Genomic DNA, 27,328 nt, shown 5'->3' on the forward strand with positions numbered 1-27,328 from the left:
CTTGAATGGCAATTGGTAGGGTAATTTAGCTAAGGGTGTCCCGTTCAGTATGAATCAAACGATAGGGTCCCGGAGGGGGGGTCGATTTAACCCCCAGAGAAAATTGTTTCGGAGAAATCATTGAAGTTTTGTTCCATGTATTTAAAATCCGGTTTTCATTCACATCTTTTTAACATGTTATATTCCTGTACATGTCGACCATGTCGTAGTACATTTTCATAGTTTTTAAAATAATCAAGTGCAGTAGGTACATAAATTAAATTAACGCGGGCATTTTCATTTTAAAGTGTGCCGATAGCCTACATAGCGAGGAAGCGAGGTCATGCTCAGAAATTGATTTACATTAATGAAGTATTTTTAATGATTTTTATTATTTTTTTCACTTCTCATGCTCAAAAAGTGCACCTTTATGTCGTGCGTAGACGACATAAAATCGCGTTTTATGCTCTAGAGCATAAAAGTAAAATTTTCTTCTAAGACTAAGGTAATCGGTCTCAACAGCCAAACAGTTAAAACATATTGCACAATTTTACTGAGCAATAAAATTGTGTAGATGACAAAACTTGTTATATTATTTTATTTTTGCTACAATTTATTAGAAATCCGTATTTTCTGTCATTAAATTTAGTAAATCACATAAAATAGGAGTCGATTATCGTTCAAAAATGCTCCGAAATGTTTGACTTGGCAGAAAACCAAGCGTCTGAAACTCTGATCACATGTTGAAAATTTTAAAAAATAATTAAAAAGTTAGTTGGCGGGAATTGGTTATGTATTATGTTCTTTCGCTTTACGACAATTTCGTGGTGTAAATTGCCGTGAAAAATATAATTTTATTTTATTTTCCTCGCAGTCGAAGTAGAAGAAGAAAAGCAGAGTGTACAACAAGGGCATAAATGTCCATTTTTACCCTCGTCTACTATTTTGGTTTTCGCCTCGCTCAGACCAAAAAATTGCCTCGGGTAAAAATGGATCACTTTATGGCCTTGTTGTACAATCTACTATTATGTTATAAATTAAAATATTTATACACTTAAAATTATTAACACTTGCAATAAAATGTACTATTAGTATAGTAACTAGTCTGGCTACGTTGTCATATAAAGGCATTCAGTATGTTTACCTACTGAACTTGCCCTTAGGTTAGGTACGGTTAACCCATTCAGCGTTCATCAAGACACATTGTCGTTTTGCCTTTACGAAGCATTTTCGCAACATACCGGGAAGCCCATGTTATCAGCCACGACGTAGCGCTTCGACCGTAGCTCAGCGGCGAATGTGTGAAGGATGACACGCTAGACCGGGCCAGGGCCAGGCCGGAGCTTCCAGCGCTTCGATTTCTATGAAAAGCACCACGTGATCACCGATCAGCCGTCACAGAAAATGACGTGTCGGACGCCTCGGCTCGGGCCCGGCCCGGTTTAGCGTGAGTCATCCTTTAACCGCCACTCGCTTATGGCTTACACCAAGAAATTCAAATAAAAACCGTTTGCGTGTCTTCTTCCATTAACTCTGTGCGTGAAAGGAGATGCGTACAGCTATGAATGATGACGGCGTACGGAGCTTGCAGACCGACTTAATAATTTCAAACTTTCCACGCACACGTTGACATGGAGGCAATTCTTATTTAACAAATTTGTTATGGTTTTGTTTCGACCTTGACAATCTTTTATGCGTATTAGCGGTAGTATTTAATGCGTATTTATAGACGGGCCGGGACGGGACGGGGTTAGCCGCGACCACGACCAGTGAAACCTATGTCGAAACTCGCATGCGATTTTAGTTACATTGCGGACCGTGGTTACGTCCAATTCAACCGACCAATCAAAACCCGCAATGGTATGAAACTCGTATGCGAGTTCTCGCATCGTCTAAATCAGCCCTATATAAAGGTACTAAAATAAATTCGCGATAGACCCGTCTATAAATGTGACTTGATATGTGTTCAAAACGCGAAACTTTAAATAATATAATCTTTTATGTGACTGGTACGCGTCACATCCACGATTCATTCCATTTCGCATACACCAATCAGCGGTAGCGATCTTCAGTCGCATCAAAACAATATCATAATCGTAACCAATTGTTAAATCAGAACCAGCCCCAAGATTTCCTTTGACATAACCGGACCCGGAGAAATAAAATGTATATATTAAATAAAGGTATACCTAGTTAGATTATTACTGTTTTAATTAAACAGAGCAACTAAGTAGGTAATCTATATTAATTAATAATTACACTCCAGTTACTTTTACGTAACACTTCAATTTATCTGTCTATCTATTCAGCCTGTATCCACCCACTGCTAAGTATAGGCTACTTCTTTATTACGTCACTCTACGTAATTTATAAGTAATTATCATATTTAAACGATTGCCTCTATTAATACGTACAGTCACAGAATGATCCACATCGCAATCGAATCGAACGATCAATTTTACATATTTTATTGTTTAAGTGTTTTATGGCTAAGTACCTATACTTTTATGGTGAATAACTAAGTACATCTGGTGCTACATTACGATACTGGTGCTATAATAATCACATTACGTAACTAAGTCGAAAATTTAAAGGGCCGTATGTACTGTAGAACGTTGTATCATACACGTGCGAATAGGTAATTTCCTATTTCTCGCACTATTTCTCGTAAATAACTAAGTATTCGTTATTTTGTGTGTATTCTACATTAATAATAAGCTTTATTCGGAGCTTTAATCAACATATTATGTATTTCTAAAGAACCATATATCACGCAAGCTCATTCCTTTTATGGGCCAACATTTATTTGGTAGGTAATTATTATGACTAAATACACTCGGTACCGGCGTGTGCCAGGTTATTCTGAATACAAATACATAAGTCATGCCAACTTAGTTGCTGGAAGCGTTAAATATATCTTTTATACTTACTACAGGACAAATATGTTTATTTAAATTGTATTTATAATTATGTGGTCATAGTATTAAGGACAGGCGTATGTAGTAAGAAGGTTTTAAAACATTAATAAATAATTGAACGAAAACAATGAACAAAAAGTAATAAATATCAAATCAAATTGAGATTTGTAAAGTTCGATTGCAGCTATAGCTATACTATCTAATCTACATATTATCACAATGATTTGCTGCTGATGTATTGTGTAAACTTTTAAATAGAAGAAAAATATATATTTTTTGTAATCCAAAAAAGAAGTGGGCCCAATACAAAATCTTTTAAATTTTATTTTATTGATCTGATTACGTTGTATCGTTAAGATATTAATCAAAAATTGTCTGTTTTTTCTTAACCACAAAGTACTATGCCATACATTTTCTACGCAAGAAACAAATGAGCGTTCCATTACATTTCCTACGGGCCGTATTTCACTGTTATAAAAAATTACTATAAAGGATTACTAAAAATCCTTATTGACCCGTAAGCTTTGGCGGAAAATGCTTGCACAGCATGCGCTTGCTAGAGTTAGTACGATTGTGAACAGAAGCCAAAGCCGGATTACTGAATAATCCAATTACCTATTCTTAAAACTCGTACTTGTTATATTTGTCGTTATAAATAAGTTTACTTAATTATGTCTCTTTCTAACAAACACAAAAATCAATAAGACAAACGGGGACAATCGATTATCGACGGCATATTTGATTTGACAGTGTTTTATGGCACATCATATATTTTTACTAACCGCATATATTTTATCTAAGATCCGTTTCGACCGCTTCCAGCCGTGTCGAGGCATAAATAAGTCTATTCTGCTGCCAAAATTCTGAACACCTAATTGGCCGCAGCCACGCCAGTGAGCTTCGCTCAATGGTGGAATTCCAAAAGCTTTACGCGAGCAAGTCTAAGGCCAACCGAACAATGGAACAGACTACATACTCGTATGTCGTGTGTAACCTACATATATTACACAGGACATAATTATGTAGTACGGAAATCGTTTTAGTGTCAATGTGCGTACGGCATGTCTGTAGAGTGTATATGCACCACTCTCACGAGTGTGTGTATAAGTTAGAGCAGTCTGGTGAATATTTTGACGTTACCAAGACATCGTAGTACAAAAAAAGATTTTATTAGACAAGCACTCATACATGACACACTGCATTTTTAACTTCCCGTCGTCGCGTTGCTAACCAAACTGAAATTTTGTGAATGTGTAAACAATCTGCCGCCACGTGGTGAGGTAATTCCATTCGGGGCGGATTGGAGCCCGTTCTGTATAAAATACTATTACTTATTCTGTGGTAAGTGGTCTGATCGGCCTTAATTGGTAAAACGCTCACCGCTGGCCTCAAACGTTCATCCGCTTGTAAGCCTTTGATAGGAATTACAAACGATTATGCCTTAGGGATGGGTAAATTGGGTAAGTTTCAGTTTCAAAGTAGCGGGTAGGTACCTCATTGGTACAATGAGAGAATCTAAGGCAAGAAAATAATTAATACAAAGACAAGAAAATAAATAAGTAGGTACATATTATTTATATGCAGACAAAATTTTATAGCATTTTCGGTACAGCTAAATGGTGTTAAAGGAAGGGCTTTTATAAACAATTTCATCCCTAATGATTAATTAGCGTTAATTAAATCAACATTAACGTTAACCCAGTTGGAATTATCTATACCAATTCCGTTAACACCACTCCGCTGCACCAAAAATGCTATAAAATTTACAATGACTGTTTATATGTATACAGCCACCGAAAATAATCTGTGGTACTTAAATTAAGTAAATACTAATTTATATGTTGGGTTTCCTTGCCACTGCCAGTAAGTATTAGTTCAAGGATACAAACATTTTTGACGAAATTCGGACTTTAGTTAAATAGAGATGTTAAAATGAGCTAAAATTTTTAGATTTACATATTTGTTACGTTCTGATTTCATTATATTAACAAGTTCTTGCGATGTCACACTGGTACGACAGTTACCGACAGAGCAGTAAAAGATAAGTTGCTGAATTTAAATGAGGTGCAAAGTTTCAAAGTTCTCTACCTCATTTTATCACCCAAAACTAAAGGTAGTAAGCGTCATAGTCATAGTAATACAGGGATTCGCTTATACAGTTTTTGTCTGTGCATTTTATTGCGCAATTTTAAACACAGATCTAAGACGTAATGTCGCAACAATAAGGCAGTTGCCAGCTGCCGTTGCTATCTGAACGTCACCTTTGGTTTCAAAGCTATCAGCCAGCCTACATTAAATATTTACTGGCCTATTTCACTGTTATTTAAAACGGTAGTCCCTGATATGAAAACATACATTTGCATTTCACTGACGATTACTGTGAAAACTGTTAAGCGTAAAACAATGGTTAAAAGTACAAGGGTTACATATTTAACACCGCGATCCGCGAACATATAAATTAAATATCCTCTTTATCTCCATTGCTCTTTTTTTAGGGTTCCGTACATCAAAAGGAAAACACGAAACCCTTATAGGATCACTCGTGCGTCTGTCTGTATATCTGTCTGTCTGTCTGTTCGATCCCCCCCCCCCCCGTCCTCGCCCTTTACATGACAGGAAAACCTATTAGAAATGTGCAGTCAAGCGTGAGTCGGACTTAATTACTAAGTTTTTGATTCGATCCCTACGGGCTTTTAAAAACATTTCATTCACGTCCACATTAAAAAAATACATTATTAAAAATTGACAAATGTACGGAACCCTTAACGCGAATCCGACTGCACTTGACCGCTTGTTGTTTTCTCTCCCATCCCCCGAGCTTATCGCAAGGGCAAAGTAGCCCTAGACGTCAATCTAGCAGAGCTTAAGCTTTTGATACTACTAAACAAACTATGTCAGTTTCAGCCGCAGCTGCAGTTTCAACTGCAGTCGGTCTAACAATTTGGTATTAGAAAGTAACATACAGACTGACATACAAACATAGTCACAGTTACAATCAAGGCATGTCGAACGGTCGGACCAGCCAATATGAGTCGTTGACAATGTCAAAACTGACAGCGTATATGACGTCTCCGTCTACGTAATTTACTAATATTGAGTACGAGCGAGGTATATAAAAATCGGGCAAGTGCGAGTCGGACTCGCGCACGAAGGGTTCCGTACCATAATGCAAAAAACGGCAAAAAAAAAACGGTCACCCATCCAAGTACTGACCCCGCCCGACGTTGCTTAACTTCAGTCAAAAATCACGTTTGTTGTAAGGGAGCCCCACTTAAATCTTTATTTTATTCTGTTTTTAGTATTTGTTGTTATAGCGGCAACAGAAATACATCATCTGTGAAAATTTCAACTGTCTAGCTATCACGGTTCGTGAGATACAGCCTGGTGACAGACGGACGGACGGACGGACGGACGGACGGACGGACAGCGGAGTCTTAGTAATAGGGTCCCGTTTTACCCTTTGGGTACGGAACGCTAAAAACAAACAATGTGAACGCACGATCGCTGCATCTTACATAAATTAGAGAGGGTTTACCTTGGCAGTAAAAGCCAAGGGAGACGCGAATGTATGACCAACATAAAGGATAAAGCTGTACCCATTGTGGGATCTGCGGCGCAAGTTAGGATCTTTAGCGGACACGTAAAATATTATGCTGGGTAGAACCAACATAGATAAGATAATTTACCCTTTAAGGATGACTCACGTTTGACCAGGCTGTGCCCGGACCGAGGCGTCCGACATGTCATTTTCTATGACAGCTGATCGGTTATCACGTGGTTTTTCGGTGAAACGGAGCGCCGGAAGCTCAAGCCCGGCCCCGGCCCGGTCTAGCGTGAGTCATTCTTTAGACAGAATATTTGTGTGTTTGTTCGCGATAAACTCAAATACTACTGAACGGATTTTCATGCGGTTTTCACCAATCAATAGAGTGATTCTTGAGGAAGGTTTAGGTGTAAAGTTTGTTAACCCGTGCAAAGCCGGGGCGGGTCGCTAGTAAAACAATAAAACTAACAAAACCGCACGCACGCTCTAACATTACCCGTCAACAAAACGGGCCAAGATCGCAAAACACTTAGGTATATAATATTTTTATTATAATCCCGACCCCGCTGAGAAAGCAAAGGGGACCTACAGTATAAAAAATATGTATTTCCCAGCGACGTTTATATTATTGCAAGGTTTAGATACCATAAAAGGTCTCCGAATCTTGTAATGCCGTAATGGTTTTTGTCATATTTTTGTACAAATGTTTGTGTGTATTTGTAAACAAGTTATTTTTGGGTTGAAAGATTAAATAATGTTGTTGGTAGGTAGATTTACTTAGTAATACGATATTTTATATTCATCTGCTTTCATTAGTAATATAAACTATGTTTTAAAGTGTTTTTCAAACAACAAAAAAAATCTTTTTCCTTTTTTTTTTCAATGTTAAAAATACAACATGATTTCATTGAGACTGTCGTGATCATATTTCATCAAATAAACTAAAGAGTACATTAGAGATAAAACTTCAAAGAGGCTGAACATGAGTTAACATCAAAGCAATCTCTATGATTAGGTATTAGTGAATTCAGATCGGTCTTTACGCTCATTACCTGCCTTCACTAACGAACTGTATGCTGCTATTAATTGTATTAAGTATTACCTGTAAGTATATTAGTTGTGATAACGCCCTGCCACGCAGTAGGTTATTATGAACTTAATACCTAGCAATAATTAAGCTTTGATATAATATGTAAACAAGATTCCCACAAAATGAGCCTACGCTCCTAGGCTCATTTTGAATCTAGTCACAGATCTAATCACAGTTTTAGACAAATTTTAACGTCATCCAATTTTGTAACACCGACCGTGTTATTATTAAATCCATTATGATTCACAGTATGAAAAATTGCCCTTATTTACCAATTCCAATTCGAATCGTTCAAAAACATAATTATTATTAAATATTCCAAATTCAAAGAAACATAAAACACATACTCCTACCAGTTGGAACCAACCAATAGGTATATGAGTTTTAAACCGCGTCTTCGGGGTTGGTCCCATAGTAAAAGTTGCTCAATATAATCCCAAAACCTCCCAGGCAATGAGAATGCACTTATTTTTTTGGCCAACGTGTATAAAAGAACTAGTGAAAATCGGACAAAACCATATTTTTCTAAAACGTACATTTCAGAGCGCACAGCAAACACTTTATTGCAACGAAGTCGAATGATAAACGATCCTGCCGCGGTCAAATTAAGCGTCGGACGGTATAAATTGCTGATATTAATCTGTGTCACTTAATACCTACTCCATGATGCTCGAGCCGAGCGAGACGAATTACAAACGTCTTGATAATTGCACCCTGGGGAATGCGAAATTGAGGCACGTGATGTACTGTTTGTTCAGATAAAACGTGGCAACACAAGTATTGCACATGCCAGCTAGGGATCAGCGGAATGATATAGGTGCCCGTATGCGCCATAGTACAAAAATCGTTTTTAAATGTATGTACGCTCTACATAACATATATTATCTGTACCTATAAGTATCAATATGTGTGTAAGTTCTTTAGGGCAATCTGTTGAAAATATTAGGCTTATACCTACACGTCAACGTGGTAGAAGAAAGGGCTATTTTGTACTAAAATTTACAACAACACACACAAATTATTATTTACACGGAATTTAATCGCGTAAAACTTTTTAAATTATTAATAGGTAATGATGAGTAAAAAAGTCTAAATCAGTATTTTGCACATACAAATGAAAATACACTGACTTTTCAAACTTTCCGTCACAGCGTGCAGCGCTGCTAATCGAACTGAGATTTTGTTTATATGTATTAATATTAGACAATCTGTGTGGAGAGAGGTAATTTCATTCGGGATGAGGCATGCCCATTCTGTATGAAATAAATACTATTAGGTACTTATTCTGTACTTATTCAAAAACTAAAACAATTTCAATGCACTAGTCGCATATTATGACTATATCAACCAATGTACCAAATTTCAGAATAAATGCCCGTGCTCATAATTCGTAATCATGACTGCGTTTTCTCTTATAAAAGAGGTCGAGGCTATAATAATATTTCCACGAGACAAATTAAACCGCTTATAAGCCTGATACCTAGTAATAAAATGTCACAAGTAATAGTTTTTGCAGTAAACTAGCAGTAATACTTTACAGCATGACATGGTTTATAGTTACGGTTGCAATACTAAGATACTTAACTACAATAATTTAAACGCACGCAGCAGGGTCACTTTTTACATTTTGGAGTACTTCCAAGTAAATATAGAGAACAGCATAGATAGAGTTAGACCAAGACAAGTCTGCAACGATTTTGATAGCGCACGAAGTACAAGTGTTACTTATTTTAAACGTCAAACTTCTATGATATGAAATTATGACGTATGAATAATACTTGCACTGCGGGTGCTATCAAAATCGTTGCAGACTGGTCTTAACTCTAGGCCCTGTTAATTAACTTCAATAAACCTTTAGTAATTAGATATCCTCCTAATGGTCTGTTCACACAATAGACGCATGCGGTAGATAAGGTCGGTTACTACTCGTAACTCCCCGTCGGGGCGGTGGTCAGCGGGGTGTGATATTGGCCTTACAATTACTAATAGGTCATTAGTATAGACGTAGTTTGCGTGTGCATTGTGCAGCTGTCAGATCAGTTACCTACTGTAAAACTACCTAACCATAGTCCAAAAATTGAATACATAATATTATCTAGCAATTAAGTGTCTATTTATCTGAGGTATTTCCTCTTAATATATTTAACTCTTAGTTATATAAACAGTAATAAACAAAAAACCAACCGGAACAGAAATCAAACCGGGGCTGGAACCTCAGGTGGCATGAGCTTTCATATCTGCCAAAAATGTGGGAGGTCGTGCCGCTCATCACGCATCGGCCTCCACAGTCACCAAATCCGTTGTCTAAATAGCAATGCATAAATCGTCTGCAATAGACGCAAAGGCCTGTGGTGATATAAACAGTGTAGGTACGCGCCGCTTAACAGTCAAATTGACTCGCTATTGTCCCAAAGATAGTGTGCACTGCAACGGATATTCCTCATATTCCGCGTTGACATTCGAGCGAGTCGTGACGCGATCCCGCTTTGTTCGCTATCCAACGTGCGTTTCAACTTTGGACTTCAATGAGTGGCGTAGGCATGCAACTGATGGACGTGTTTTAAAGCGAAATGTCGAAAGAGGACGGGTTAACTTGTCCCGAGACTGTCACATCGTTCGTCGTCGTCGAATTTCGGTGTAACTACGGACTGTGTTGATTGTCAATCAATCAAAATGCAGTTTGAGAGTGCGGTGAATGAGGCACTGCTGTAAAAATGTAACGAAATTAGTTTCATTATACCATGTCGGTGGCAAACAAGCATACGGCCTGCCTGATAGTAAGCGAGTACCGTAGCCTATCGACCCTTAAAAACCCTGTACCGTAAAACGGGGTGAGTAGGTTTCGCGGGGAGCTATGGGTTATGAATGGGGAGAGAAGGATTGAGAGGGGGGTGAGGTGGGTTTTTAAGGCTACTGCTACAAAAATAATGTATTCCAATTTAAGATGGAGCTATAGTAATATTCATAATTAAAAAAAATCGATCCAACAATCTTCCAAAATCACCTTTGTATGTAAAACTCTCTCACCCCAAATACGAGGCAATACGGGATGAGGTGGGTTTTCCTCTTTATCGTCAAAGTTATGGAATGGAACTACCCAAAATAAAATACAAACGTCCGAACCACTTATTATATACACCATTAAGTTTTCACATGTAAAAATAAAATTTTATCGAGGTTTGAAAGTGAAATTTCACCCAACTCACCCCATTTTACGGTACACTCCTTTTTTTCTTTTTTGTAGTCTCTCATTCCACAGTATTTAATATTTGTATCAAAATATATAGACCTCTCCGTTTAATATAGGTACGTTTTTCTTACTTTTATCAAATCTTTTAGTTTAAAATTCGTGAACACGGAGAACATAACTAAAACAAACACGAAACACTGTCCCTGTCTTCAGATACCACCACAGCCTACAAAGACAAACATACTCGTATTGTTGTCAATTTGTTCTAAATATATTGAGGGTAGAAGAGAACAAATAGCTTAGCTATTGACAAATCGTGGGTCTAAAGTGTCCAAATACTCTAGTGACATATGTTCCAGCCTGCGGACTAGACTAAGGAAAATTGCTCGACCGAAAAATAAAGTTTAGAAAAGAAAAAGATATTAGGAAAGTGCGGTAGAGTGTAACTAGGGAAAACATGTTGTTATTAAAAACTGGTTTTTATGGTATATATTACCAACTTCGATTTTGATACATTTTGTCCTAAATAACGGCAATCCCTTTATTATCTTCATTAATTAGCAACAGTTCAACTTGTGCATAACGGTCATCTCGAATACGGAAGCAAGCGGGCTCAGCACGGTTCCATTTTTATCGACTATCACTATGCGCGTCCCTTTCGCACTTACATACTTGTTAGAACGTGACAGGCATGGTGACAAGGGATAAAAACGCGACCGTGCTAAGCCGCAAGGTCGACGAATGATATTTAAAGTTTTTGATTACGCCTCTAGGTAAAAACAGAAATAGAAATATTGTAGGTAAACTTACCTGAACGACAGCGAAGTCAGAGGCCTGTAGCTCTTATGACTGTTGACATCACCCATCGGCGTACCCCAGAAGTCATTGTCGAACACTTGTCGCAGCGAATTCGTCCCAATCACGTCCGGGTTCGTCACTATCGCGGGGATGTCGTCATGCACGAATTCGCCATTAAGGCTGTTGAAGTAGCTGAGGACGGCGGCGGCGGTGACAATGCCATATAAGACCAGGTCGCTGTTGAGGCGTGGCGGCTCCTCCCGGACCGTGGGCAGAGCCCGTCGCTTCATCTTCAGTGTTCGCATACGGAGTGTCACATTTCGGGACTTGCACATTTAGGTAACTGTAACAAAACAAATTTTGATTTAATACCCACATTATATTCTGAAGACTGAGGAGTCAACAATGGGATGTTAGAAACAAGGTTATGATCAGTCAATAAGTAATACAAAAGGTATAAACATTTATTATAGAAATTCCATTATTTGTCATGGTTCAAACTTTATAGTTAAAACGCGCAAGTAATAGAAAAGGCTTAGGCCCTACCTATTCATAATGCTCTTTTGAGAAAAGCATTTCGGCTGGAATGGTATTTCCTAACTTCGTATTAAATTCGAACCAAAGGTCGTCCGTTCAAACTAAATGCTCAGTCTGGAAATCGCTCATTCCCCGCCTATTTTCAACAATGTACTATTAACGCTATGTTAGATTGATAATTTAGATGTTACCTGTACAGTCGCCGTCAGATATATCGAAGCGGTCAAGGCGCTCACAAATATCTGAACACGCCTCTATTATCAATGCGTTAGAGTGCGTGTTCAGATATTGTGAACACCTTGGCCGCTCCGATATATCTGATGACGACTATACATTGTAAATGTCATTTTATATGAAGAAAACCAGAGCAGAATTTAGTGTACAAAAGCAGAATGCCAGATTAGATATTTCGAGCACGTCCCGCCCGAGCACTCGTAGGCCGGGAAATTCATAACGGCGGTATTGCTGCGTTATTGAAAAATAGTTATTCAGATTAGTTTGCTGGCATGATGGACTTGTCTAGTATTATTTATTATCGTATGTAAAACTTGGGAGTATAATTCGGTGAATATTTGTTAAAGGCGGTCAAAAAAGGGTTGACAACTAATTAAAATATTTCCTGCAAACACTTACTTTCTACCTAAGATTAATATTTTCCATATTCTTAATTTTCCTTTCTTGTCTTCTTCTTGACAATGACAAGCCGAGTACACACGCAAATTTATATACTTATTGGGCTTGAGCCATTCAGCGTTCTGACTTCGAGTTGTAGTTAAATCTGTCCGTGTGACGCCTTTTAAACACGAGAAAATTGGCGGGTTATGAGCAGACATCGTAAATTTTATAGCATTTTTGGTGAAGCGGAGTAGTGTTAACGGAATTCGTACAGATAATGCCAACTGAAATGGTAAATTAAGGTTAATATTAACGTAATTAACGCTAATTAATCATTAGGGTTGAAATTGTTTATACCAATTCCGTTAACACCACTCCGCTGCACCGAAAATGCTATAAAATTTACGTTGTCTGGTTATGAGATCATAGTTTTTTATGACAGCCTTATCTTCGACCTTCGCATCCATCCGATTAAGTACCATATTTGAAGCTATGTAAGTAAATATGTAGGTATTAATTGTAAAAAAATGTGTGTCTAGACACAGTCTGATACACTAATCGATAGTCAATTTAATTACTTAGACGGTTTTTAATTACTATACGCAGTAGGTATATAGGTAGGTACCGAAATAACGTTTCAGGGGGCGTAGCCGAATTACATTCGCTCCGTATCGATTCGATCTCTACGATCGCAAGCGACTGGTCGATAATGTTTACAATAACCTAGCCAAGAGGCAATCTTTTTAGTTAACGCTTTTTCTACGCGCCAAGTCGATAAAAATTAGTTTTAGTCTGTGGTTCTCGTTCAAAACCGTCAAGAAACGTCATCTGTCAGCTGTCAAGAGTGTCAAGTGAACAGCGAATCTAATTTTGGAGAAAATAATTGTTTTATCAGTAAGTAAATGAAATATTTTGGTATTTTTTTAACTTAGTTAATCACAATTTCGTGATAAAATAACTCTATATAGTGTAATTTTTGAAGAGTGCGTTATAATTGCATATAATTTTGACCTAAAGTTTAACAATTTCAGACAGCCGTCGTCCGTGCCGGTGAAGGCTCCGAGCTCCGCGGGCTATTCTTCCACGCTGAGAAGTCCTTACCAAGTTGGCACGTACAGTCAGAGCTGCCGCTGCAATCACGCCTTCATGGCAGTTACCAGTGCTAAGGACGTGCACTGCTGGCTTACTTGACCAGAAGAGACAATACTTTAAGCGTTAGTAATGATTCAAACCGTGAAGTGAAAGTGTGGCTAGGTTTGCCCGAATCAGTTTAACCTCAGTGAACTCATTTACTTCATAGACTTCAAACATTTTCGAAATTAACAAAAGTCAAGCGGACATTGAATACATAGATGTTATGCATTAGATAAAAGCTGCCTGTGAAACCAAAACTAATAAATCATATTGTTACTTAATATTATTTTTTAATTACCTACTGTCTCTGCTTTTTGTTTACTCAGTAATAGAAGTACCTAAGTGAGTGAGGTGTTAAAAATGAATTAAACACATCTTTATTATTTAGTCAATGGAAATTTGGGAAGGTAATCTCACCCGCTAAGTTACTGGCTGTTCATATTTAACCTTTCGTGTGCTCCTGTCAAAAATTTGTCATTTATATATCAATCATAATTAATGCATTTTTAAGTTGAATATAGGTAAGTACATGGGAGCAGATCTGCTCCTAAGCATACCAAAGGTTAAGGTGGTAACCACCATAACCACTCACATAAATGAAACAATGATTGGGTCAAAAAGTAAATTTATTTTACTGAATATCTATTAATGAAAGATGCAGCAGGTATTTTTTGCCGGCAACATAAAATCAGTAGCCAAGCATTCTTTTCTTGTTTGTACATATGTACAGTGTTTTAAAATAGTAAAACAACACTCAATACATTTTTGTGGTTGTACATGTGTCATAGTTTCTTCCCTTGACCCTGGCTTTGGAGCACCATAAAGTATTGGTTCATATGCCAAGGCTGCAATGAATATCCAAGTCACCTGAAACAAAATTAATGCCTAGTTTTTCAACAAACTCGGTAACATTTGTTTATAATACTTATTCTCTACCAGTCATTATTAAGAAATAAATAAAATTATATTATAGGCATGTTGACAAAAAAAAACTAAATGTTTTTGTGTATAACACATGTTAAGATAATTTTTATATAGTGTGTAGGTACAGTCAGCTGCAGAGAAAAGGTACCACCACCACATAGAAGTTGGTATGCAGGGGTGGTACCTTTTCTCTGCAGCTGACTGTACCTGCCTGCCAAAGGAAGTCATATACTTAATACAATAATATGTTTCATAATATGAAAAAAGTTTCATTAATATGGATTGGATATGTATGACAACAGCCGGTCTGGCCTAGTGGGTAGTGACTAGTGACCTTGCCGGTTAAGCTGATATTAATCCTGAGTTTGAATCCCCGGTAAGAAAATTTGTTTGTGTAATGAGCACAGATACCTGATGATGTACCTGAGTAATGGGTGTTGTCTATGTATTTAAGTATAGTTTGTCAAAGGACTGTCTCATTTCAAACAAAGACAGAGAGAATCATACTAGCTTTGTCTTATTCTAGTACTAGCACCCAAAAGATAAGTATGAGTATAGTTTTCCTGGTTCTTACTGACTGACAAATTGGTTTGACCATCTATAAATAGTTATCTAAGTACCCACAATACAAGGCTTTTTGAGCTTACTGTACAGTCCGACAAGAAATTGTAGAAATTAAAAAGTGGCAACACTGTAGTCTCGTCCCTTTCAAATCAATTTAAGAAAATGGGATGACACTACAATATTGCTAGTCGGTAGTGACCTTGCCTATGAAGGTGATGGTTCTGCATCCAGGGAAGGGCATTTATTTGTGTGAAGAACATTTGTTCCCGAGTCTTTATCCATATTTGTAAAGCCTTTACCTATATACCTTTGCCTTTACACATTCAATTCACTTTCCTATTTAAGAACAAGTGCTTGCCAGTGTGCATATGGGTACCAAATTTAATCTACACCGTTCATCGGTTTATATTTGAAGACGTAACAGGAACACATAAGAAGTTATTTTAGCATCAGTAACATATTTTATATACTTATTAGTAGGTATAGTAGGGATAAGTTATTGACTCACTCTTACCTTGTAGGGACGTTGTTTCATGTTGCATTTGTGGGTGCATAATCCATTTTTCCATGACACTGTAACTATAGGTACCTAGGTATTCAGCGCCTCGGTCACATTGGATCCTTTGGGTAAAATGCTGCGTACGGCCCACAATCCTTTGATCTGACCCCGTAGCATAAATGCTAAGAGCAGTCCTTTCCTAAGCAGTTTCAATAGAGGCGATTTTTCAGACGGTGCCTGCGTCTACGCGAGACTTTGTCTAGACGTTGTTCGCCGCCCACAATAATGTTAAAGTGTGCTTTTTACTACAAAATTTAATTTACAAACACTATTATACGGCATTTTCTTGTGCTTCGATAAGTTATCTGCAACGGGATAGCTCTCGCTACGCGTCGACACATAGGAGGCGATAACGAATCCATTTCGCTTGTCAAAAGTGTTACTTGGCTAGACAATGTATGGCAGATATCGAATTCCGGTAACGAATGTTTTGCGTTTCGTTACAACATTGCAACTTGGCTAACATTTTTGTATTCGTTAATATTTTTCGACAGACTCATCTACGGTACCTGTCATTCCCATACATTTTTTATCGATTCGTTAGCGATATCTTTTTTCGAAATGCGTTTCGGCTAGGCCCCCAGATCCATAATTACCTAAAATATTATACATAAATGCTAAGCGAAATTAATTCTGTATGTCAGTTTGTCCATTACCTTTTCGCGCGTTAACCGCTGGACTGATTTAGACGAAATTTAGTATGAATATAGTTTGAGTCCCGGGAAAGGACAATGGATATGTGTGAAAGTCGTGAAAGGTCGGAAGGTCGAGAACAATTTATTGAAATTGGTATTTAATAAATAAATATTATTTTTCTTTCATATCCAATTAGCGCGTCCTGTTTTTAAATCCAAATCATTTGTCCTCGGGCGACCCGGCCGAGAACCACTGCCATCCAAGTCTAATAAAACATGGTCTCTTCCCAGAGTGACACAAGCCTACGTCACAATAACATTGCCACTTTATATAGCGCTATCGCATATTATCATATAGCACTGTCGCATGATGACGTAGGCTTGTGTCAGTCACGTGGTCGGAAGAGAGTACCAGGCGGAGTATATTATTATACCATGCTGCCATCTTAGAAAATATCCTCCATTCTCGAGAAGCTCAATAACTACCTAAGGTAAACGGCCCCAAGTTCGTGTTAGTACGTTATTTCGTTAGTTTTGTTTCTGGCGCAAATAATAAGGAATTCAATTATTTTTTTATTCTAATTATACATATGAAAAAAATCTGTATTATTTAATCTCTTCAATAAAATAATAACCAATATTTTAGTAATTAAACTGAGAGTAATACGATGGTCGAAACTGTCAGAGGACCGCGAACAGCTGTGTTGTATGCGTGCACTTTTTTTAGGCGTAAGGTGCGCGCTCTCACTTGTTAAGCTTATAGGAAGGAAAAGCTAAACCCATTCGAATAAAAGTTTTTGGGAGTGTCTCTGTGGGTTCCTTAGTAATTGATTTGATAAGAAAAAAGATTGAATATATGCATAGAAATAACTTAAAATTGCAATAAATCGACTCACGAAATAGCGGTCATTTTATTTTTCGTGTGTCTCCTATTTCGTGCCACTAACGAATCAAGGATTTTCTAGATACATTTTGAGTGCTTGTTTTTAAATATAACAACGAAGATAATTAAAAAAATAAATTAGTAAACAATTAATGTATTTCATGAAGTTTCGTATGAGCGAAATTCGGTATATGTTTTTTTTCACTAGAATTCTCATAAAACGAGTTTGAATGTGACCCGGGTTAAAAATTTTAAGGTATATTCCACGTATATTCTCATATTAAGGCGCTCTTATACTCGAGTTTTACGTTTTCAAGGGGGTGAAGCAGACGCGTGGTAGAACGAGCAGGCGGGCGCCCCGCGCGGCGCACCGCACCATTCCCGCGCAGCACGTCTACGTCCTTATTCTGACGACATCGGTATTCTGAATTGTCAGTTCCGGGATTTTTTCCGGCAATTAATATTGAATAAGATTTATTAGCAAATTCGAATTTTGATGAGTACTTAATGAAATTAAAAATGGTAGGTAAGACGGTGAGTGTAAATAATTATTAATTATATACAATATAAGTGTATACCGCGACAAACTGAGAATCTAATCAAATGATACCAAATTATTATGAGACAAAAAATAGTACTTATACTAATAGACATTAAAAATGTAATAGAGCTAGACCAAGAAAAGTCTGCAACGATTTTGATTGCACACGCAGTGCAAGTGTTATTTTAAACGTCAATCTTCTATGAAATTATGAATAACACTTGCACTGCCTATGCTATCAAAACCGTTGCAGACTTGGTCTAACTCTAGCAGTCAATTTCGGGCAAGTAGGTAGTGAAAATAAGGAAGAATACTAGCAAAGCTAAGATAATTTGTGGGACTATTGAGTTATGCATAGCTCCAATAAGTACATAAAATTAGCTGTCTTCACAAGAAAGAATTATGTATAACAATTTATAACTCTAACTGTAATACTTACTATTTTTCTAATTTTGAATTGACGAGTAAAAGTCAAGCATTTAAAGATTGTAATGACAAAAAACACTTCTACTTCGACATTCGAGTTTGTTAATAGCTCAAGAAAATAAAAAAAATCTGCGGAAATAATTCGTATAATTTTGAAAATTGGCACAGTTATACCTTGTGGTGTCCAGATAACCATACTTAATGTCCTCGAGCTTAGCGGGTGTGCTGAGGGTGTAGGGGTGAGGGGGGTTGGGGGGGGGGGGTGAAGGTCCCTTTTTTAGTTTTTCGTCAATAACTCGTAAATGGTGGCCAATATTAAAAAAACTTGTTAAACGTTAATAATCTACACAAAATTTTGTACAAAAAAGATTCAGTACACTTTTAGCAGGGATAAATATTTAAAAAGATAATAAAGAGAGAAAGTTAATTATATTAAATTCTAAGGTTCCTTGTTTTTATTTTTTCGTTAATAATTTGAAAAGTATGACTCATAGCAAAAAAAATCTTATACATAAATAATAAACATAAAATTTCCTACAAGAAACATGTAGGACACTTTTCGCTAGAATCAATATTAAAAAAAACCGGGCAAGTGCGAGTCGGACTCGCGCACGAAGGGTTCCGTACCATAATGCAAAAAAAAAACGGAAAAAAATGCAAAAAGAAAACGGTCACCCATCCAAGTACTGACCACGCCCGACGTTGCTTAACTTTGGTCAAAAATCACGTTTGCTGTATGGGAGCCCCACTTAAATCTTTATTTTATTCTGTTTTTAGTATTTGTTGTTATAGCGGCAACAGAAATACATCATCTGTGAAAATTTCAACTGTGTAGCTATCACGGTTCGTGAGATACAGCCTGGTGACAGACGGACGGACGGACGGACGGACGGACGGACAGCGAAGTCTTAGTAATAGGGTCCCGTTTTACCCTTTGGGTACGGAACCTTAAAAAGACAAAGCAGCGGGTAAGTTGTTATTTATGTATAAGATTTTTTTTGCAATGAGTCATACTTTTCAAATTATTAACGAAAAATACAAACAAGGAACCTTTGAATTTATTATAATTAACTTTCCTTCTTTATTATCTTTTTAAATATTGATCCCTGCGAAAAGTATACTAAATCTTTTTTGTACAAAATTTTGTGTAAATTATTAACGTTTTATAACATTTTTTGATATTGGCCACCGTTTACGAGTTATTTACGAAAAACTAAAAAAAGGGACCTTAGAAGTGATTATAATTGAATTTCCCTCGTTAATATCTCTTTGAATACTGATCCTAGCAAAAAATTGTACTAAATCTTTCTTGTAGGCAATTTTATGCAGATTACTTATGTAATAGAATATGTTTTGCTATGCGCCACCGTTTAAGAGTTATTTACGAAAAACTAAAAAAAGGGTCCTTTAATATCAAATATCTCACTTCCGGTCAAGAATTCGATCAAGCAACCGGCAAATTCTGATTCAGCGGGGTCTAATTAGGTTAAAAAACCCGGTTGCTAAAAAGGAATACGATTTGCCAGTCGAAATCGATATTATGAAAAATATGACCAGTCTAAAATATTTGAATCTTGTATATCTATGTTTAAAAATTATTCAATTTGATTAATTTTATAGCCTTTTAAAATATGTTTACACAATTTATCAATCGTGACTGAATTCCGGATTGGTTAGATGGGTGTGTGCCTTTGCTGCCCAACTTGTTATAAAATGACAATATGACGGACGAATGTCTGAAATGTCACCGTATTTAAGAATTATTTTGCTTTTCTTCGTAAGCATGTTGAAAAACATTGTGTGTATAACATATTTGCATATTTATACTGTGATTACCCATTTTATGAAACGTCCGCTAAACTAGCATAGGTCCGACGCCGACAGTGGTCACGGGCGTACTGGCGTGAGGAATGGGCGCAAGGTATTGCCGCGTAGGGTGTAATTTAGTAAGCAAAATATTGAATTCATCAAATGATGAATGAAAACATTAACGTTTCGATTAAAGGACAAGCAATAATGAAGATTTACTTAAAAGCTATCGACTGAAGTAAGTTTCATATACATTTTCGTCGTAGTACTTCTAACATAAGGAAATAAAGACAGTGTTAGGCATGTTTTCAACTTAAGATTCTATCGAGAAAATTATGAGCCGTCGTGTTTCTGACAAGCAATAACGTAGTTCAAGGACTGAAGTTATACATACTAGAAAATAATGCATGAAATCCTTGTAAAAGTCTGTAAATATGGTGACAAAAAAGCGCATTTTACTACACACCGCGCCTTAAATACTAGCACAATTTTATTTATTATTCAATTTATTTGATTTATTTTTGTGTATGTTTATATTTAACGTATAAGATAGTAAATTATTTTTTGTAAATAATTTTTAATTTTAATATTTTATAAATTTTAATTTTAATTTTATTTATTTAAATAGTTTGGCTCTTAATCACGTATTAAAGTACCCATATGGTTTACAAAGTCTTAATTCAACCATTAAAGACGACGAGTACAAAAAACTTTAAGCTAGCTCTCAATTTAATTTTTTTTAAATATTATTTTTAATTTGACCATACAATTATTCGTAAGTAGGTAAGACCGTTAAATATAAATGATTATCAGCAAATTATCACCAATTACTCTAAGAAAACTTTATGCCGAAACAGGGGACACGAATTCACGAACTTAGGAGCTGACCTAAATTTGTATCACGAAATGGGAGCCAAATAAGAGGTTCACGACAAAATTCATATAAAAAAAAGTTTCAACTCAAACCCTACAGTTTATACATTAAATTATCAACAAAGAACTAATATAACTTATTCAAAAGCTTTCAAGGTAATGATATGCTTAGTAATATTTAAAAAAATATACAAACTCTCAACTCACTCTCAAGAGCCTTAACCTGCCGAAACAGGGGCCCTTTACCTTACGCACCTTAAACTAATAACGCATAGACAGATAGTCCCCATACGGCTAACCTGCCAAAAGTGAAGCCGAAACACGATCGATGTGTGCGTGGGAGGCTCGTGTTTTACGCTCAACAACACACACACATATACAGAAACTTGTTGCCAGTATATAGATATTTCCCTCAAAATGGGGGATTTAACAACAACCTTAACACTTGGTTATTAATAATTTGTGTTTAGATTTAATAGCAAAAGCTTTTTGTTTATTTAAGGAATTTTGCATTTCTGTCCTTTGTGAAATAAGGTTTAAATAAAAAAAAATGATACAATTTTTCAATGTTTTATTTAAAATGTGCATAAAATTACTACATAATTTGAAATAATATAATGAAATATTTAAAAATATATATTTTTTATATAATTATACCAGGCACTTCAATTAAGCGTATTCATTTTGGAATGTAAACGTCATGTCCCATTTTGAGGAAAAAATATTCACCACACTGGCAACATTTATAAGAAATGGCGGCTGACGAAACATTGGATTTTTGTAGTTACGATTACGTAAAAATATCACATTAAACTCTACTTACGCGTGAAATGTAATGTAAGTCGGTTTGTTTTTATGATATGATGCGTTGTGACACCCATTCAATGCACAAACAACCATTTTTCCTGTGTTTTTGATTTTTAAACGGGAGGTGTACACAAACCGACGTGACCTTGAGTACTGCCAGGCAGTGGCGTGCACTTCATAAAGGCAAAAAGGCACTGCCTACCCTACTATAATTCCGATGTCTATCCTCTTAAACTACTTAATTTAATGTATACTTGATCGTACTATCAGTAATCGATATAACTTAAAACATTCTAAAAATTAATAAGCGCTCCATCTACCGGTTAAGCTTTGTCATCAAGTCATCATTATATAATTCTACGCGACGAAGTTTACACCACGCGGCACTAGCGCCGCTACGTGCCTTGCACGGCAAAGACAGAAAACATTTCCGTCTAAATCTTTCTATGTGTGCCTCTCCGTGAGTCGTCGTTACGCGGTTACAGTGTAGTGGGCCTTCCTATAAGTACGAGCACACAATTATACAAGTAACGCACACATTTAGACGCAATAGGCAGTGTCTTTCGTACCAAACCTAAACGAATGACGCCCGAAAGTTTCCGAATAGTTCCCATGTTTACGTGACTATTTTAAAAAGTAGCATTTGCTATGGTAATTTAGTGCAAATACGAGACTATTTTTTTATTCGTTTACAGTATTTGGTTAAGTTTATTTACATTTTTTATTCGGTCGCCATTGTTTGTTTGTTTTGGTGAGTTTATGAGATAACAGTTAACAGTTGCCGTTAATTATAAAGTGCGATTAGTGAAAAAATGGATAATTTTAACTGTGAAAGTTGTACGGTGGGTGTGTGTGTGCAAACTATTAAAAATGATGCGTTTTCAAAGCGTTCGTTTAGCCAAAAAAAAGAAGTAATTGAAAAGACTTGACAACAAAATGAAAACCATCACGCAATTTTTTTGGAGTTAGTAGCTCTCATTTTTTAGGGTTCCGTACCCAAAGGGTAAAACGGGACTCTATTACTAAGACTCTGCTGTCCGTCCGTGCGTCCGTCCGTCCGTCTGTCATCAGGCTGTATCTCACGAACCATGATAGCTAGACAGTTGAAATTTTCACAATTGTATTTCTGTTGCCGCTATAACAACAAACACTAAAAACAGAATAAAATAAAGATTTAAGTGGGGCTCCCATACAACAAACGTGATTTTTGACCGAAGTTAAGCAACGTCGGGCGGGGTCAGTACTTGGATGGGTGACCGTTTTTTTTTTGCCTTTTTTTGCATTATGGTACGGAACCCTTCGTGCGCGAGTCCGACTCGCACTTGCCCGGTTTTCTGATATAATTTTGCCTACCTAGTCTCAAATCTCTGTGCACGCCACTGCTGCCAGGGCCGATCGAATACAGTGACACGAGTGCGACGTGACGTCGCACTTGAAATGGCTTCACTAGGGATGTACGAACACTCGATCTATGCCTTATAAATCTATGCTACGCACTATATTGAAATATCATCGAAGACAACATCAAAGTTAAATATAGGTAAAAAAATTTCCTATTTATTTATCTTCATTTGATTAAATTCATATTAAGTACATATATCACTAAAATAGTTCCGTGTTTTTATTATATTAAGTACCTACTCTGTCATCAACCCATTACCTACCTATAAATAATTATAAAGCCGAACCGGCTTTCATTTTGGTGTAAATTTACTGACAGCAATAATTAATTACTAGTTTCGTGTTCGGTAGCGGCTGTATTGTACAGTCAACTTTGATAAACATAAATGTTTCAGAGACGCGATATTGTGTAGCGTTTACGATTTAGCGTAGGTACAGAACAAACACAAGATCACTTTTAACCACAGATAGGTATAATAGATACACAGAGCATCTACATATATCTGTGCTTTTAAATTGTAGAATTCCATGATGGAATTCCAACGTGGTTGGTGAATGTCTGTGCAGCTAGCATAGGTACGATCAAAATCTAGCAGATCAAGTTTTAATAGGTTATTTTAATACCATCGCGTCCTTCCTCTAGTTACTTGTAAACTTGTTATCCGTTTAAAAACCGCCCTGCTCTAAAACGCTAGTGCGTACAGTCCATAATATATAAAACTAGCTGAAACAACTAAGCAACATTACGTACCCGTGCAAACTTGAAAGTGCTCGCTTGGCACTCTTTGCTGAACTTGCTTGCTCAAGCAGCACATGAATTTTGCGCCACAAGTACTTTTAGTTCACCCACTTGTTTGAGTTGAGATTATTGCGAAATTCAATTTTCCGAGATTTTCTTTCTTCGTATAAATCTACCAATATTTTTTTAAGATTCCTCAGGCAGTCAACATCGTGCCTCATACCTACTGCGAACATACCGGTAGGGGTATGTTCGCCAGGGTTTTAGCTCACCTTTAGTACTAAGCTTTAATTTGGCATCGTACATACGAGTAAACACATCAATCACGCCAACAAAGTAGTATAGTAGATTGTTAACCAAGGGTTGAAAGGCACCCATTCCTGTCGAGGTAATTTGGCGCTCGAACGCAGTGAGAGCGCCAATAGTCCGAGACAGAAACGGTGCCTTTCACCCGAGTTAAACACTCTACTTTTCATATCGAATGCGAGGAAACCAAACAAGACAAGGCAATTTCGCAAAATCAGTAATAGGCCTGATGACAAATTTTGAAATCCCTTTTATTATTGTCGGTACACTTGTATTGGTTCCGAAAAACACAATATTTCAGCTATACTCATAAGATTTAACATAGATAATTGCATTTTATTATAGCTAGTTTAAACTTCGCGCGAAAACGCCTCGCATGCCATTTGTGACGTCATCATTTAGTTGGTGGTAGGGTGGTAGACATTGTTTACATACTTACAGTTACGAATTTCCCTTGAATCCGAATGATATTGTTAATTCAGCACCATATATTACGATTAGGGATGATATAGTACATTGTGTATTAAGGGCGGGAAATAAGAAATTACGAACGAGTGTCAATTTTAAGCCCGACGCGAAGCGAGGGCTTAAAATGTTCACGAGTTCGGAATTTCTTTACCGCCCGTGGCACACACAATGTTTTTCATCACACTTGTAAGGAAAAAAAGGAGAATTAATAAAAACAAACTTCTGTATAAAACACTTTTCCGCCCTAGGGCGGAAATTTCAATTTCCCGCCCGCAAGCCCTACGTGTAAATAAGTGTTTTTCATCACACTTGCTCGGAAAAGATTTTTTCCGCCCTAGGGCGAAAAATTCAATTTCCCGCCCGCAAGCCCTACGTGTAAATACATCTTTTCCGAGCAAGTGTGATGAAAAATACATTACAACAATTTATCACAATAACTCATTTTACACAAAAACTCTCACACGGTTGCAGTTTAAGATGAATTATTTAGATACATGTAAATTTTGAGTGAAAATCACCGAGCGCCGGTTTTACTTTTTAATTTTTCATTTTTTCTAATTACGACAGCCAACATGGCAATGATAGTTCCATTCAGCCAAATAAATAAAAAAGTTTGTTGTTGAAATATCGTATTATTTAGCATTTTATTTAAATAATAACAAATAGATATCTATTTTATATCGTGTAATAATATTTATTGTACGTAATAAATGTTTAGTGGCGAAATAATATTTTTTTTGCACCTTTCGAACTCTTTGGTGAGGACGTATAGATTTCGGTCAATGAGGTTGTCTATGTTGCTCTAAGAAATATGTTATGGATTGATGACGTCACTGTTTGGAACGCTTCTGATTGGCGTTTCAGTAATAATGGCCGATTGGAGAATATTGCACTTTTATTTTATTGAATATCTTAATAATCCTTCAGTTTATACTGAGATTGGGCCATTTTTTAGAATCATATTAACATATATGTTTCTTTGAAACCATTATTTCCATGATTCTTTGTTACTTGCAACAGGCCTATTGAAGTACATAACAAACCTACGGCCATGATTTTTTCCTTAGGACTTACTTGCAATCGGAGACTTTACATGCGTGAAGATTAATCACCCCTAACGAAAATCATTTAGATTGCAATATTTACGAAAACACACATTTTTTTACAAACTACAACAATTTTATTATATTAATTTAAAATTTTATAATATTACAATTTTAAAATAATTTGTTCATTATAGTATGAAAATCAGCGGGATTGCCTCGTACTTTTTTAATTTTATACTTTTTCGTTCTAAAAGCCGCAACAGACTACCGGACCGCACCGCGACCATGGTGCGCCGCACCACGTCATAATATAATAAAAGTATTTTTAATATTAAATAACAATTTAATTAATAATATAAGAAACTTTTATCTTGTATTTTATTTTATTTTAATGAACGTTTAACTGTGGCTGTATAAGATTCTGCCTTTGCTCATTTACGCAAGCGTAAGGTTTAAAAAAATATTTTTGGTGTATTCCTTTTGGTTTCCGCTTTATGAAATCGAGTAAATAGAATTCAACGAAAGAAATCAAGAATAATTTGTTTTTAACAAATTACTTACATCATTTTTTATAAAAAAAGGATCAACGTGGGATTTGTAAAATTAAAGAATTACCAATTGTTCCAGACGAGGAAATAAAGACACTATTTTTCCATTTTGTTTCCACCCAGTTGTTCATGGGACGGGGACGCAGAGGAGTACACCACTTTTCTGCGCTAGAGCATAAACGTATCACTTTCTGCGCACCTTTTAGAACAACAACGACCCACTTTCAGAGCATGAGATATGAAAAAATATTATTTTAACAGACAGCACTCTCAGAAAATTTTAAGTGAAAATATGTGTTAGAATAAAGTTACTCTACCCCCTACAAATTAAGTATAGATTAGATAACAATTAATCCGTGATTCTGCTCCTTAGGCTTTGCAAAATAGCTACATGTTCCTTTTTGTGTTAGCAACGTTTGGTACGTTGTGTTCGTTCCAAAACGCTTTGCACCAATACAGTACAGTGATAACTAAGCTAACGTAACGTGTAACGAATACCTGTGCCTTTGATACGCACTATTTGAGGTTTTGCAGACGTGAGGCCGAGATGTGAGGTGCCTATCAAAAGTGACTTTGACATCACGGACTTCGACGCAGATATTCATTCGGGCTTTACCAGAATAGCAGAGGAGAGTTGGAGGGAGTCTAAGGGGCATAATCAGTGGGCATCGTTGGTGAACAGTAGAGAGGTAGCGATTTTAACGACCTCAGAAATAGGAATCCTAGAACTTCTAGACTAATTCCATAACTTGCATAGTACGGTTTAGATTGATACAGTCTATATTTCAAGAAACCGTCTGATCTGCCCTTGAGGTAGTTAGCAAAAAGTTCTAAGAGGTGGGGGCACCAAATCCATTTTGCCTAGCTTTAGCAACATAATGTCGCTATCGACTCGGTCAAAGGCATTATGGGTATCCAGGAATACAATGTGATTTTGTTATGTCAGACCATCGCGAAAAAGTCATTCCTCGGAAATCGCATAAATGGCTATAGG

General features: G+C 36.6%; 1 protein-coding gene across 1 annotated transcript in view; it reads right to left on the bottom strand.

Moving 5' to 3' along the window:
- The window catches only part of LOC134806388 (protein O-mannosyl-transferase TMTC1-like), a 163,218-nt gene that overhangs the window by 81,288 nt on the left and 54,602 nt on the right, over window positions 1-27,328 (bottom strand). The window contains exon 2 of the mRNA XM_063779639.1: window positions 11,532-11,862. Coding sequence (XP_063635709.1) covers window positions 11,532-11,854 — 323 coding nt within the window. The 5' untranslated portion in view covers window positions 11,855-11,862. The remainder of the gene's footprint in view (window positions 1-11,531; window positions 11,863-27,328) is intronic.

Source organism: Cydia splendana, chromosome 3 (genome assembly GCF_910591565.1).
Source record: "Cydia splendana chromosome 3, ilCydSple1.2, whole genome shotgun sequence".
In the NCBI taxonomy this organism is placed as follows: Eukaryota; Metazoa; Arthropoda; class Insecta; order Lepidoptera; family Tortricidae; genus Cydia; species Cydia splendana.